General features: G+C 49.8%; 1 protein-coding gene and 1 long non-coding RNA gene across 5 annotated transcripts in view; one reads left to right on the top strand and one right to left on the bottom strand.

Moving 5' to 3' along the window:
* LOC115274069 overlaps positions 1-2,920 on the top strand; it is a 5,802-nt gene extending 2,882 nt beyond the window's left edge. Inside the window, exons 1-3 of one of the 3 annotated variants that reach the window (XR_003901073.1) lie at positions 50-920; positions 2,103-2,229; positions 2,462-2,920. This is a non-coding gene — a long non-coding RNA (uncharacterized LOC115274069). The other 2 variants (XR_003901076.1, XR_003901075.1) reach the window with 2 other exon arrangements.
* LBP (lipopolysaccharide binding protein) overlaps positions 1-13,635 on the bottom strand; it is a 24,413-nt gene extending 10,778 nt beyond the window's left edge. The window contains exons 1-7 of one of the 2 annotated variants that reach the window (XM_029917452.1): positions 13,510-13,635; positions 11,731-11,845; positions 10,482-10,607; positions 6,699-6,854; positions 6,050-6,113; positions 2,300-2,363; positions 217-308 (exon numbers count right to left, since the gene is read on the bottom strand). In XM_029917452.1, the coding sequence (XP_029773312.1) occupies positions 217-308; positions 2,300-2,363; positions 6,050-6,113; positions 6,699-6,854; positions 10,482-10,607; positions 11,731-11,845; positions 13,510-13,633 (741 nt within the window). In that variant the 5' untranslated portion in view covers positions 13,634-13,635. The remainder of the gene's footprint in view (positions 1-216; positions 309-2,299; positions 2,364-6,049; positions 6,114-6,698; positions 6,855-10,481; positions 10,608-11,730; positions 11,846-13,509) is intronic. The other variant, XM_029917453.1, reaches the window with a different exon arrangement.
* Positions 13,636-16,019: the final 2,384 nt, after the last annotated feature.

Here is a 16,019-nt window from a genome sequence, read left to right as displayed (position 1 = left end):
CGTGTCACCCCACCACTCCGTGTCTCCCCACCACTCCGTGTCACCCCACCACTCCGTGTTACCCCACCACTCCATGTTACCCCACCACTCCGTGTCACCCCACCCTCAACACAGCAGGGCCCACTGGGGGGATGGGGACAGATCTGAAGCCAGAGAGACAGAGGGTGGGCAACCCTGGGGCCCAGCCAGCCCAAGCCCCAGCTCTAGGTCTCTCACCTTAAACATCACCTCCAGCATTTGGGCTGTTGCCCGAGGCGCTTCCATTAACCTGTAATCAACGCCAGCGAAACTGTCGATCTCTGTTGTGACTGTGAAACAGGACAGGAGTGGAATTAGGAGCCAGGTGATGGGGGATCTGATTGATCTGCACTCTTGTGACTTTCTTCATCCTCTGCCCCTTGGCCTCAAGGCCTTCTACCAGCCCAGCCCCGAAGCAAAGAGCTGCTTGCCCCAGAAAGGGACGACATGGGTCTATTGTCCCACTGGTGGATTAGTTGTAAAGAGGACCGTGTGCTCAGCCTGGTGAGAATCCTCCAACCAAGGAAATTCTTCCCCAGTTTCCAACAGAGGCCTTGATCTTCAAGAGAACTGGCCTCCTATCAATGTAAACCAAATAACTGGGAAGGTCAGGCCAGGTCCACAGGGCCCGGAAACTCCCTTCCAAAGCCCAAGGGGAATGAGAGTCCTATGTCCCATGCACTAGGTCCTCTGTGCCTGTCTGGGCCTTCACTGACAGTGATGTCAACAGGAGACTGTAGAGCCTGAGGGCCAGGGCATCAGAGAACACCTCAGACACAACCAGACGATGGAAGACACCACAGCAATGAAAATGAAGTCTGTTGTAGCCACTTTGGAAAACTGGCAGGATGTGACAATGCCGAACCCACGTCTGCCATGCCAGCCTGCAACTGCACTCCTAGGTACATACACAAAGGCATGCGCCTATATGAACTAGAGTATTCATAGCAGCAGCTCCCGTGATGGCTTCAAATGGGAACTACCCCCATGGGCTTCAACAGCAGGTGCGCCCTAACGCTGAGCTGGGCGGCCAGGAGAATGAAAGTACTCTTCCCGTGCAGCAGTATGGATCAGCTTCATATTCCAAAGTCAAACAAGGAAAACTTTCTGCTTTTGATAGCAGACTCTAAGTACTGGAGGGTTCTGTTCATGTACAAAGTGCGAAACTACTCTTGGCTGGTGGAGGCTGGGGCAGTGGTTTCCCTGAGTGGTGAGCAGGGGCGGGGCGTCAGGGCGGTGAGCAGGGGCGGGGCGTCAGGGCGGTGAGCAGGGGCGGGGCGTCAGGGCAGTGAGCAGGGGCGGGGCGTCAGGGCAGTGAGCAGGGGTGGGGCGGTCAGGGCTCTCTCCAGAAGAATGTGTTCTGTTTCTTCATCTGGGAGCTGATCGGTGCTCAGTCTGGCAAAATTCTTCAGGCCGTTCATTTATGATTTGAGCACTTTTCTCTATCTGTAAACCTCCACACACAAGTCCTTTGAAAATGTGCTAATATAGAAAAATGCCGAGGATGTATGAGTTACAAAAGAACAAAGTTTGCCTGTGGGTGGACTGGCGTATACTCATGACTTTGCACATACACATGTATTCATGAGCAGAAGGAATACATGATGAATGCATAGTTATAGATTTATGTATGTGTATATTTATTATTATTATTATTTTAAGTTTATTTTGAGAGAGAGAGAGAGAGCATGAGCAGGGAAGGAGTAGAGAGAGAAGGAGAGTCCCAAGGAGGCCCCGCACTGTCGCTGCAGAGCCTGACTCAGGGATCGATCTCAAAAACCGTGAGATCATGACCTGATCACGAGCTGGATGCTTAACTGATTGAGCCACCCAGATGCTCCTATTTTTTATTTTTTGAGAGAGTGAGAGAGTGAGAGAGAGAGCTCCCCCCTCCAGCGCCACATACATAAGCAGAAGAGGGGCAGAGGGAGAGAATCCCAAGTAGGCTCCATGTTTTAGCAAAGAGCCTGATGGGGGGCTCAATCCCATGGCCCTGAGATCACGACCTGAGACAAAATCAAGGGTCAGACACTCAACCAACTGAGCCACCAGGCACCCCTGTATGTGTATATTTATACTTGCAGATACAAGAGAACATCTCTGAGAGGGTACGCCCTAAACGGAGGTTACGTCTTGGAAGAAAACTGGGGGAGAAAAGAGGATTTAAAATGATTACTTTCTACATTTCTGTCCTGTGTAATATTTTATAAGGTATGTATATGTGCTGATATAAATTAATAGAAATAGAGAATCCCAGGGATGAGGGTGGGGGGTGGCATACCTGGCAGAGTTTGGAGATATGGCTGGAGGTCAGAGGCCACTGATTTCTGGATCATTTCACAAATCTGAAAAGCAAGGGAGGAGAAGCCTGGGTGGGTCCCCAGCTTTGGTCCGCCATTGTGCTCATTGCTTTAGTCACAGTCTTTCATGTATTTGCTCACAGGTCAACGGTTCTACAAAAATGGATCAGCGCTTCCCACGTGCCATGTATCAGGAAACGGAAATGATCAAAAACATGCAGGCCCCCACGTGGACCTCAGTAGGGCCCAACTGGATCTTTCACAGTTGTTCCCGGGGTTGGACCTCTGATCTGGGTGGTCAGCGACCCAGCCTGGGGAGGGGACATCGGCTGGAGGCACTTTCTGAAATTCTGCCATGAATGATACTTTCCTTTGGGAGGTGTTGGCCTCCCAGAATTTACAATCAAATAGCAGAACTAGACCGTCAGTAGAAATAACCACACAAATGGATGCGTAATTAGTAGATACTTCACTCAACAAGTAGGTTGGACTGATCAGTATTCCATTCCCCCTTTGTGGAAAAGGGAACGTATGTTCCCAAACCGGTTTGCTATACTTACTCTTGTAATCACTCAAATTATTTATTAAACCAAGGAAATATGCCTGAGAAATCCAAAGATAAATGCCTTGGAAAGGTGAGTTGCTTAAAGAAAATGCCATTAGACATTCTTGGTATGAGCAGGAAAAAGCTTAGGAGGAAAAAAAAATCATAAAAATCTGGAAGGATTCTGCACTGGGATGGTTTTGCAAATGTCTTTGAATTCTCCTTGTGATTAAAGAAATCTGAGCTGAAATTTAGGGCAGATCAATGGTTTATGCAAGAAAGACAAAGTCCATTGTCAATCAATGAAGAGACTATTCTCTTTTTGTTTGTTTTACTTCATTCTTTGAGAGAGAGACCGTGGGGGAGGGGAGGAGAGGCAGAGAGAGGAGGACGAGGATCCAAAGTGGGCTCTGTGCCAACAGGCTAGTACCAGCAAGCCTGAAGTAGGGCTCGAACTCATGAACTGTGAGATCACCACCTGAGCTAAAGGCAGACACTCAACCGACTGAGCCACCTGGGTGCCCCAAGAGATTAATTTCAAAGAACAGTTTTGGGTCCTATGTCAAAAGATGACAAATGAGTTTATATTTACTGTATCCTAAAACATTTAGATTTGTATGTAACTATTCTCTTTGTTCGTGTGTGTGAGTGTGTGTGTGTGAGTTTTTGGTTTTGATAACCAGCCACCACCTCTGGTGCAGATGAATCCACGCATATACGAAGGGGAGGAGCGAGGTGGGGCGGACTCCCAGAGCATGGGGCGGGGGGCCCTGGCCTTGTGTGAGGGTTGCAGATGGCTTCCTTCAAGAGGCGACACCTTAAGGGCGGGCTAAAGGGTGAGCAGACATAAATCAGGCACTGGGCTGTGGGGGGAGAACTATGCTGGCGGCAGGGCAGGCAAGCGTGAAATCATAACCTCCCTGTGCAGCCCGCTTAGTGTGGGGAGGGCAGCTCGGCAGCGGGTTGCTGCCAAAAAGCCAAGAGAGGGCTGGTGAGGAATGGTCATGGTTGATCTCCCAGAACCAGGAGACTCTGCCCGACTCACCGGAGCCTGTCCCCTTCTTGTTTTTCCTCAGACAAAGGCCCATTAGATCTTCCTAAAGCCCCCCCCCCATGCCCTGCCCCCAGGAGACCTGCATGATGAGGGAGCCAAGGCCCTTGGGCCCTCAGTTCCACACCTGTAGCAGGACCTCCCAGGGAGGCAGGTTAAGGGTGTAAGACGTGAACTGAGCAAACTTGGGTTCAGATACTGTCCAGGCCCCCACTGACGGTGTGACCTTTGCAGACTGTTTCCTTGCTCTTGAGTCCTCATACGTGGGATACAGTGACAAGGCCAAGTGCTTCCCAGGGATCTGGGGGGGGGGGCGGGGATTAAGGGGATGAGACAGTGCGTATATATGGCCCAGAGAGCAAACGTGCAGTAAGTGCTTACTCTTAGCCCTGGTGGTCAGATACCGTATATCCCTTCCTGAGTGGGGGATTTGAAAGGTCCTGGAGCAGGCTCTTAGTCTTCCTGGAGGAAGGAGATTTCTGAAGACCCATCAAGGTCAGGGGTCAGGTGAGACCTCCATCTTTCCTGAGACACTCCGCTCCTCTAGGGCCTTTGGTACAAACTGCTCCATGTTCTAGGAAGTTTGAAACCCAGCCTAGCTCCTCACGAGCAAGGTGACCACTGGGCAAGTGAGTCCACCTCTCAGAGCCTCCTCTGTCACGGGTGGAAAACGGCACCTTCCTCAAAGGTTGTGGTTGAGGCTGAAGGTCATATTCGATGATTTGCTCAGCACATGACTCCTGGCCAAACTACAGGCTCAAATAAAGAGCTGCTATTGTTACAAATAAGAATAATCATACAATGATATATTTGGTATCACATTAATTATGCAAACAATAATTAATAGATTACCATGATAATGATCATATCAGCACTCATTGTAATATATGACTCTTACTATATAATATTATCAGTCATTATTTGCACAGTCATCAACAGGGTAGAATAAACCCATAACCCAGGGGTTGATGGATTGAAACAGGGTAGAATAAATCCACACTGCTGGAGAATACTATGTCCTACTCAGAAAGGCATGGCATCGTGGAAATGGGGGGCACAAGAAAGAGGTGGGCATATTTCCCAAGTTCACCTAGACCCCAGGACTCCAGAGAAAGGAACAGAATCCAGTTTGCCACTCCCATCTGCGCAGTCTGTCTGCTATTTCCACTTGAACCACCAGGGGCACTCAAAACAAGACCCTGGGCGCCTGGATTGCTCCGGTTATTCAGCAGCCAACTCTTGATTTCAGCACTCAGGTTAGGATCTCATGGTTCATGAGTTTGAGGCCCGCATTGGGCTTCGCACTGACAGTGCAGAGCCTGCTTGGGATTCTCTCTCTCTCCCTCTCTCTCTCTCTGCCCCTCCGGTGCTTGCCCACCCTCAAAATAAATAAATAACTTATAAAACAAGACCAGGCATTGGACGAAGCAGTGTGTGTGTGTGTGTGTGTGTGTGTGTGTGTGTGTGTGTGTGTCTGTGTCTGTGTTTTCCTCTTTCCTCTGTCATTACTTTCTCCCTTCTCAAGCACAGTCATTGCTACAGACACAGCCCCACATTCATAATACCTCAGAAATGGGAATTTTGGGGGTGAAATGAGCGTTGGTTAACATGAAACCTCTCTGTTTTAGCCAGATGTTTCAAAATTTGGAGATTTCACATAACTTTTTTAATGGGAAAAACGGACACTCTGTGACCACGTTCCCATCCAGGGCAGGGGCTCACGAGCACCTGGTTCTCACATTCCCCAGGTTTCCTGCCTGGTGTCTGCATGTGCCTAAGTGTTCATTTCCTTCTTGGCCTTATGGAGTGCAGGGCAGTGGGGGTGAAGGGAGTGGGCCCTGAGCAAGGTCAAGCAGAGGGAAGGGGAGGAGTCTCTGTTCGGTCCCTGCTGTTTTACCATTGGCAGAACTCCTTACCATTCTCTGCCTGACTAAACACACTTGGAGTCCAGGGAACTACATTTTGCCCCAGCCAGGCTGCACACTGGCTCTGGGACCTTGAGCAAATGACTTGTCCTTTCTGGGGCTAAGTATGTCTGGACCAGCCCTCCTGACCATGTAGGACCAGAGGTCAGTGAGGACTTGCACCTTGCTCTTGAATGGGATGGCAGGATACCAGCCACTCGGACATGCCTACCTTGCTCTCCAGCACTCTGCGGAACTTAGACTCAATCTGGTCGTGGAAGATATTCAACAGCCATCTGGGGAGAGGAGCACAGTGGGTGGTCAGCTGTGTACCACTGAACACAGGGACAGAAGGGCAGCAGAGTGGCCAGGCCAGTCTCCAATAGAGTCCTCCTCAACCCACCTCAGTGCCCTGCTGTGCAACAGAATCCTGGACAGGATGAAAATCCAGAGTCCCAGCTCGAGGTGCACTCATTGACTCAGTGTCTTGGGTACCCCAGCCCCCTGCACCCAATCAGGTTCAGCAGATCTGGGGGGGAGGCTTGAAAATCCACACATTTCTAATCAAGGAATTGGAGACTCAAAAAGATATTCTCAAGCAGTGGTATACTGTCTGTACTTTCTCCTTTGGACAAAGGCCCTTGTGTTCTTCCAAGAGTCAGATTTCATTCACCTGATGGTGGTCTCCACCAGCGTTCCTGGTTTGAACCTGCATCTGTTAATCTCAGAAGGGTCCCCCCAGAGAATGACCTCTAAGGGCCTGTGATGTGCCCGTGCCTTCCACCTGGACACTCAGGCCTATCAGAGGCCAGGCTTTGGGCTGGATGGATCTCAGGCCACACCCGGGGGTCAAGCTGGCCATTGTCCCAATGGTGACCTACCCCAGATCTCCCGACACGTACACCTCCACATCTTTAATGTGACTGCTGCAGCTGGAGGCATTGATGGTGGGCCTCCCAGAGGGCTCGCTGCCCAAGACAAGGTTGACTGAGATGGTAATGCCCTTGACATCCACATCAAGAGAGCCCTGTAGTTTCCTGCAGAAGATGAAAGAAGCAGTTATTGATTCCTAGACTAAGACCAGCCACCATCCTGGGCAGGGGGGAAATATGAAGCTCAATTCGTACCCAAAAGCAGTGGAGCTTGAGCAAAAATTTAATTATGAAAATGATTACAAAGTAAAGATTTATTACAAATAAGACCACAGAAGATCAGGAAGAAAGGCTGGGTCTAGTTATTTATGGGAAAGAGTGGGCAAAAGTCTTTCTAGGTAGGATCCAAATCTCAGAAGCCATAAAGGAAATGGTTAATAAACTTGCCAGCATAGAAAATTAAAACTTCAGTGAACAGAAAAGCCTGCCATATTCAAAGTAAAAAAAAATTTGCATGGTGAGCCAGTCAAAGAGCTAATTTCCGTAACATATGAGCTAATTTCCTTAATACACAAAGAACAAGCTTATACAAATTAATGAGGAAAGGACAAAACAACCCGAGAGAAGAAGAAAGGGATCAAAGATATCAAACAGGAAGTTCAATAGCAAATAAGCATATGAAAAATTATTGAAAATGAAAATAAAATGATGCCAGTTTTTGCCTATCAGATGGATGAATGTTTTGAAGCTCGTGAAGGTAATGCAGAAACAAGTCTCAGACGCCACGCTTGGGAGAGCATATCTGGAATACAGACTAGTGAGTTCCATCCTAACACACATATCTTTGGCTCAGAAATTTTATTTCTAGAACTTTCCTCTGTGGCTCTTCCTGCCAAGTTGTATGCATGGGGCAGCTCACAGAAGCATCGTGGGTAATAGCATTAGGTGATGCACAATCTAAATGTCAACTAGTAGGATTCAAGTTCAACAACGCACAAGCATCTATGTCATGCAGCCTTTAAAACGAATGAGGGCTAATGTGGTCTCTCTATACAACAAAATATTACTTCTCCACAGGAAGGAACAAAGCACTGGGGCACCTGGATGGGTCAGTGGGTTAAGTGTCTGACTTCGGCTCTGATCATGATCTCGCAGTTCATGAGTTTGAGCCTCGCATTGGGCTCTGTGCTGACAACTCACAGCCTGGAGCCTGTCTTGGATTCTGTGTCTCCCTCTCTCTCTGCTCTTCCTCTTTTTGATCTCTCTCTCTCTCAAAAATAAACATTAAAAATTTTTAAAAAAGAAATAAAGCACTGATGCTATCATGTGGACAAACCTCATAAACTGTCACATATCGATATCATTCCAATTGTATGAAATGTCCCCACTTGGAAACCTAGTGCAGATCGGTGGATGCCTGGGGCAATGGGTGGTGACTGCTCACTGGGTCTGGAGTTATCTCGTGGGGGGTAAAAACGTTTTGGAACTAGACTAAGGTAGTGGGTGCACGATGGTGTGAACGTACCAAATGCCACTGGATTGTTCACTTTAAAATGCTTAATGTTATGCTGTGTGAATTTCACCTCAATAAAAATATTACATTAAAAAAGGTAAAAAGGGGTACCTGGGTGGCTCAGTCGGTTTCAGCTCAGGTCTTGATCTCGCGGTTGTGGGTTCGAGCCCCATGTCAGGCTCTGTGCTGACAGCTGGCTCAGAGCCTGGGGCCTGTTTTCCGATTCTGCGTCTCCCTCTCTCTCTGACCCTCCCCTGCTCACACTGTTCTCTCTCTTTCTCAAAAAATAAAAATTAAAAAAAACATTTAAAAAATTTTAAAAAGGTCAAAAAAAAAAAAGAATGAGGTAGATTTTCATATGCTCATACAGAAAGATCTTTAAGATATTTAACTAAACAGGACAGAAGAGTATGGCTTGGTTCCTTTCATGGAAGTGAATAAATGTAACCTGTCTACTGAGCATTTTTCTAAAGCAGTGCTGTCCAAGAGAGATATAATGTGAGTCCCATAGGTAATTAAAACATTTCTAGTAGCCACATTTAAAAAGGCAAAACAATTGGGGTGCCTGGGTGGCTCAGTTGGCTGAGCATCTGGCTTCGGTTCAGGTCATGATCTCATGGTTCGTGGGTTCGAGCCTCGTGTCGGGCTCTGTGCTGACAGCTAGCTCGGAGCCTGGAACCTGCTTCAGATTCTGTGTCTCCCTCTCTCTCTGCCCCTCCCCTGCTCACGCTGTCTCTCTCTGTCTCTCAAAAATAAATAAAAATGGCAAAACAAAAGAGGTAAAATTAATTTTAATAGCACATCTTATCATTCAACATATAACAACATAAAAATCATTAATCAGGTTTCTTATGTCCTTTTTGGTGCTGGATCTTCAAATCTGGTGTTTCACCCTTAACAGCAGGTCTTGTACCAGCTATTTTTCTTTTCTTCTTATTTAAAAGTCTATTTATTTATTTTAAGACACAGCACAAGTAGGGGAGGGGCAGAGAGAGAAGGAGACAGAGAATCCCAACTAGGCTCTGTGTTGCCAGCACAGAGCCTGATGCGAGGCTCGAACTCATGACACCGTGAGATCATGACCTGAGCCGAAACCAAGAGCCAGATGGCCAACTGATTGAGTTACCCAGATGCCCTTGGCTGTTTTTCAAGTACTCAGAAAAGACATGTGGCTAGAAGCTACCATACTGGGCAGTGCAGGTGTAAAGTATCGATACAGTCTGGTCATCCAGAAGATGGCCAACCCTTCTGTGACGGGCTGAATTGTGTGTCCCCATCCCAAATCAAATGTTGAAGGCTGAAATCCCAGTACCTCAGAATGTGACTACATTTGAGGCAGAGCCTTTGAAGAGGATGATATTAAAATGAAGCCATTAAGGGGGTACTTGGCTGGCTCAGTTGGTGGAGCACCTTGATCTCAGGGTTGTGAGTTCCAGCCCCATGCTGGGTGTAGAGATTACTCAAAAACATAAACTTAAAAAAAAAATGAGGCCATTAGGGTGGGCGAGAATCCAATCTGACTGATGTGCTCATAAGAAGAAAGAGGACACAGAGGGACACCCCGGGTGCATGCACACAGAGGGACCACCATGTGTGGACGCAGCCAGAGGGCCATCTCCTGCAAGTCAAGGAGAGAGGCCTCGGGAAAAACTAGGCCTGCTGACACCTTGATCTTGGACTTCCAGCCTCCGGGAGTGTTGTTGAAGCCACCTAGTCTCTGATATCTCATTCTGGGAGCCCAAGTAGACTAATCCACCTTCCACCCAAGCACCTCGGAGGTCAGAGGACACTTCAAAGTGCTAGAGAGTTTGTGCTCCTGGGAGCTGCCCTTGACCAATAGCAAATACGGAAGAAGGGGTCATAAAGGCTAAGTTGGGGTGACTCAGGTGTGCTCTGCCTGCGTGGTTTCCAGAAGTCCCCTGGGAGGCTGAGCTGTAACTGGCTGCCAAGCTGGGTTCCTTCCCTCCTTGCCTCCCTTCCCCACACCCATGTATGTTTCCTTAGGTCATTTCCAATATAAAGTACTTGCACTTGAATTCCTGCCTTGGGGTCTGCTGCCAGGGAAAGCAAACTGAAAAGAAGTAGTATTCTCTCATTTAGCTCACCCACAACCCCATCAAGGAAGGATAATTCTCAACCAAGAGCCAGGGCTCAGACCCCTGTGAGCTCCTTTCATCTCCCATGTGGCCTTTCTGATGAGCTAGGAATATCTTGGACCCAAGCAGGATGGGAGAAAGACCAAGGCCAAGGTCCCAAGAGCCGGAGCAGAGGCTACTTACACTAATTTGCGCGCCTTCCATTCGCTTTGGGCTCTGATGAAGGAGTCAGAGATGGTGAGGCTCAGGCCCTGGCCGGGAAGGGGTGTCAGAGCGGAGCTGAGCAGCTTACAGCTGTGGATCTTCGGGCTGAGGAGAGAGAGACATGGGGTGCAGCATCAGCCCCTGCCTGGGTCCGGCCTCAGCAGAGATCTTGCTCCAACCTCCACCACCCCCTGCCCCCACCCCTCGGGGGCTTGGCTGGCAGAGCCTGTGTCAGGCAGGCACGTGCTCCCCCGCTCCCCTGAACGTGCGGCCATGCTAAGCACGTTACATCCATGATGTCACTTAGGCCTCTCAAAGGCGACAGCACTGCTCTTGTTCCCTTGTTATGGCGGGGGAGATAGAACCTCTGGGAAGGGATGCATTTGCCCAAAGACACGCAGTTAGGATCAGATCTCACAATCCTGGGTAGGATCTGGAATAGGGCACAGAGGCACACCCCTTTGCAGCTCCTTCCGGAAGCCATCCCCTCCCTCGACAGATCCAGGTTGAGGGATCAGATTCAGAAAAGGCTGAGGCCAGCCTCAAGAAAACACACAAAGTGCTGGGAGAAGGAAACCGAGAGGACACCTATTGTGGGGCCAACCGTGGAACGACAATGGTGGTTTTATTTTATCTGCCTGGCACGTGGTAGGTGCTCAATAATGTTTGCTGATGGACCGAATAAATGAAACAATCAATGGTAGTGGGCAGGGAGGGGGTGATGAGCTTTGACTCCTCCATTGTCTTTTCCTCAATAAGTGTTTTGTGCCTTTTTTGGGGGAGGGCATCAGCTACTCATGTCTAATAATCCTGTGAAGACTCAGCTCAAATGCCAGCTTCTCTGGGAAGCCTTTCTTGACTCCCCCAGATGTACAACCCTCAGCCCTAACAGTTGGGCTAATGTATTTAAAGTTTAAGGTCTATCTTCCCTTCCAGATGATATCCAGGGGCCAGACTGAAGCCTAGATTGTCACAGTACATCTTCATTTCACAGATAAGGGAACTGAGGCTCTGGTCACAGAGCTGATAGGTCTTCTTGGATATTTACTGGATGAATGAACGAATCGGGGAACCCAACTCCTTCCCAGGACCTCCCTCTGAATGCTGCAGTGAACTCTCCCACGGCTGCCCCAGGGAGAGAGGGAGGTCCTGGGGTTCTCCCTCCCCTCCCCTGCTCACCGTCACCTCCCTGCAGCCGCCTCAGGGCCCCAGCAGAAGGGAGCCCTACCTGTGGAACAAATAGCTCCCTCGGCCAAAGGGTTTGATCTTGAACTTCCCAGTGAAGCCAGGCAGTGTGATTCTGAGCAGCTCCTCCTGCAGGGTCACCAATCCCTCACTGGCCACTGTCGACAGGAAAAGGCTGTGAGTCAGCCTGGCCCGTCTGCCTGCCTCCCCTCTACACCCTTCAGTGGCTCCCATCTGCTCTAGGGAGACAGGCTGACTTCCTCATAAACACTAGTGACAGAATCTTGCACCCCTGTTGGGTACCACGTGACTTGAGAAAACAGAAGCATCTCTCCATTTCATGTGACGCCATTATGTTGTGCTCCACTAATGGGTGAGGAAACAGTGTCTTTGTCAGTAACCCCACAAGGAGAGGGGTACTGTGGGCGTGGGTGGGAGGTCCTCTGTCCCGGCCTTCCCCGCATCCGGCATGTGCAGAAGAAACTGTAAAGACTTCCGGATAGAATCCTGGAGTTGGTGTCTTTCTAGCTGGCTGACCTGGAGCCAGGCTTCAGCCTTCACTTTCTCGGTAGCAGTGGTGACAGAACTTTCTTCCTTACAGAGCAAAAGGGGCTGGGGGCAGATCACAGGTACTCCTGGCTTGGGGCGTGGCATGTGGCATACAGCAGGTGCTCAGTAAAGGCTCCGGAACAGCAAAGCTTGGTTTATATTATTAACAGTATGAAAGGGACCAAAATGTGTAACTCTAGACAATTGGCATAAGTAAACATGATACATTCACACGGTGGACAGGAACCAAAGGCAAATTTTGCCTGACTTAGGGTTTCAGAACACATAGTATTTAGTAGGGCCCTTTGTTGGAGTACATGAGGGACCTAGGATTCTGTCCACAAGGATGGCATGTGTGCACAGATGACCAGCGGTCTGCCCTTTTTCCAACCGGCTCTCCCCTCTCTAGTGAATGACGTGCTGGGCCTTCTGCCAGAATGCTTCCCCTTGTCCCCGGTCAGTTCCCACTCACCTTTTGTACCTGCCCTAACCTCCTCCAAGAAGCCTCCTCTGATTTCCTTTTCTCTGCTCCCCACAGCCCTATCTGAGGGAGCATCATCAGCCCATTTAACAGAAAAGGCAATCGAGGCTCCATGAATGCGCAGACAGCCGTGCAGTTGCTGTGGGGAGTGGTGTATACATACCTCAGCACCCTGCCCCTCGGATGAACTGATTCTGATGCTTTGTTTCAGCAAAAGTAGCCCTTCTTCTGCTCATTCTTTTAAAATTGAGACATAGCATAGACACAAGGCATTGCCAGGTAATTCTTAAATGTCCATATACCAGAGTAGCCACCGCCTGGAGCACATTCCCAGCACCCTGCGGCTCCCTCCTGCCCGCTCCGGGTCACTGCCTTTCTCTGGAGGTAACCGCCATTCTGACTTCTGGTAAGACATAGGTTTTCAAGCTCTACCAAGAACTTTCCAGGGGCATTGTCCCCGTCCCTGGGTGGTAGCTGGCTTAATAACACAGCCCTCCTGTCTTCTGGCTGCCTTCCCTTTCTCGTCTCGCGTTCCCACTCCCCTGCATTGTTTCTGGAATCCTCCCCCAAATCAACCGCTTGCTCCAAATCCTTAACCCTGTTGGCGAGTGGGGGCGGCCCCTGGCTCAGACAAGTAACATGCCCAAGAGGCACAGTGGGTGGGGGACCAGGCCTGACCTCAGCTCGCCACCCCGAGGGAGGGAGAGCTCCCCGTCGGTGTCCTCCACTCTACCTGGAGCAGCCTGGTGCCTAACGGGCCCCCAAGTCCAGCCGACAGCCGCAGCTTCTTACCATACTCTAGTCCCTTGTCGGTGATCCTGGCAACCAGGCCGGGGTTGGCACCCAGGGCCTCAGGGGTGGAGGTGAGCAGCAATCTCAGCAGTAGAGAGGGCAGGGCCCCGGCCAAGGCCTTCATCCTGGACTGCCAGTGGAGTGGCCCAGGCTGGGTCCAGCTCCCTTAAGTAGCAGGAGGGCTGGGGCTGGGGCGGCTCCCGAGTGGGGGCGGGTTCCTGGGTTCTACTCCGCGGCACCGGGAATGGGAGGCACAGAGACTGGAACTTGCTTGCAACATTGCTGGGGTCATGGGTCATACTTAGGAGGCGGTCGCAGCTGCCCCGGGTTGGAGGATGGGTCGGCCTAACCCGGGGTGACAATCTCTGACCCACATTCATTGCTCGGAAGGCCCTGTGTTACCGGCTAGGTTCCAAGAGGCCATGTCTGTCCCTCAAGGTCACGCACCTGACAAGTGGCGGAGCTGGGAGTCCCAGCCGGGTCTGGCAGCACCCAAATTCTTTTCTCTTTTTTTTTAAATAAACAGGGTTGAGTATAAAGAAATCTTTCCCCCACGCCCCTGTGAGAAAACAGGCTTTCCCAACTTTGCTGGTGGTAAAATTTTCTGAAAGGCAACTTGGCACGTCCTTGAACACTTGCATTCCCGGTAACCCGGCGGTTCCGCTTCCGGAACTAAGTCCATAATTAAGTCGGTGTGCAAATACGTCCCTGTAACAAGATGCCCATTGCTGTGTGGCATGAAACAGGCAAGGGACAGCTGGCCCACCCTGAGGTGTCCACAGAAGGACATTGGCCAAACTGGGCATGAGGCACCGAAAGTAATGCCTCCCTCGAATGTATCATAAATATATTTCTTGATTCCGTATATTTATTTCCTGATGCAGAAGCATGTTCATGAGGGGCAGTTTCCAGTGACACCATCCAGGGAGGTTCTGTTCCCATGTTTGCCAGCCTGGAAAATGTTTAGCAAAGAGTTTTGAGACCCTGCCTCTGTTTGGGTGGGCAGGATTATGAGTGTTTCGAAAATCTTTTTGTTTGTTGGTATTCAAAATTTTTATTTTTTCGGAGTCTATTGTATTCACAGTAAGTAAAGATAATACAATTTCACTTTGGAGAACAAAATTTATAGGAGGCATTGTGCTTAATACATAAGGATTTCCCCACCCCCCACCCCAAGGATCCTATATTTGTGAGCTCTGTTCTGTGTCCACCTCCAGGAAGCCTTCTCGGATCACTCCCACGGTTCCCTGGATTAGAGAGAGGTCCTCCTCTGAGGTCCCAGAGTATCTGCACCTCGTCCATCATAGCATTAACCACTCTCTGCTTTTTTGTAATTGTGGTCCTTTAAAAATAGGTCCACAAATTCTTTTATACTCTTTCCATCAAGGGGCGCCTGGGGGGCTCAGTTGGTTAAGCTGTGAACCTAGGCTCAGGTCATGATCTCACAGTTTGTGAGTTCGAGCCCCACGTCGGGCTCTGTGCTGACAGCTCAGAGCCTGGAGCCTGCTTCGGGTTCTGGGTCTCCCTTTTTTTCTGACCCTCCCCCGCTCCCATGCTCTCTCTCTCAAAATATAAATAATCATTTAAAAAAATAATATACTCTTTCCATCAAAAGGTGGAGTCTCTATACCCTGCCCTTGACATTGGGCGGGTCTCTGTGACCGCCTCAACAGATCGAATGTGGTGGGAGGAACGGTTTCTTCCCATTGGGTCGTAAAAGGCACTGGAATTGGGGTTCGGATCAGAACTTCCCGCGTTGAGCACCGGGAAGCCCCCAGCCCAGGCCCCTCAGCTCCGGCCACTGTCAAAGTCCCACAATAGTGAGAACACTCTCCTTTTTCCTAAGCCCAGGTTGAAAGAGTTTGGAAAGCCCAGAATTTGGAAACTGAGCACGTAGTGGGTCACTGTTGATAGAGCGAATGAGCATAAAGCAGGAAGCAGCCTAATGGTGAAGGGCAAGGTCTTGGGCCGGCCGGCCTGGGCTGAATCCTGACTTGCCCACTGCGTGACCTTGGGCACTCTGTGACTCAGTTTCCACATCTGTAGTTGGGCTCAGTGTGGCAGGAAGTCAGAGGTCTGGAAGAGAGGGGGACCAGGGCGCTTCTCAGCTCCCTCCTTGTTTTGGATCTCAGTCTGACAGTGGCTGTGTCACGTCCACCCAAAGCCCCTCCGCAGGGGGCTCCAGCCCTCCCTGGGCTTGGACACCAGACTCTTTTCTTTGCTGCTGTAAGCCAGGAATGAGGGATTCAGGTTCCTGGGGCCTCAGCATCTTTTGCCAGTGTCCTTCAGCCTGTCCCTTACCTCTATAAATAGCCCCTTAATTCGAATCCCAAGAACCATCTGGGTTGGATTCTTTCCTGCCTGGGGCCTGATGGACACGATTAGCACCACAAGCATTCCTCCTGCACCTATTGATCTGTAGCAAATGCCTTTCTCTCATGGAAAGCTTTGAATTCTTTTCCAAAGTCTGTACAGGCCTTTTGTGGGGAGAGTGGACTGCAAAAGACAGA

Source organism: Suricata suricatta, chromosome 12 (genome assembly GCF_006229205.1).
Source record: "Suricata suricatta isolate VVHF042 chromosome 12, meerkat_22Aug2017_6uvM2_HiC, whole genome shotgun sequence".
NCBI lineage: Eukaryota > Metazoa > Chordata > Mammalia > Carnivora > Herpestidae > Suricata > Suricata suricatta.
This window is presented reverse-complemented; position numbering and strand designations above follow the sequence as displayed.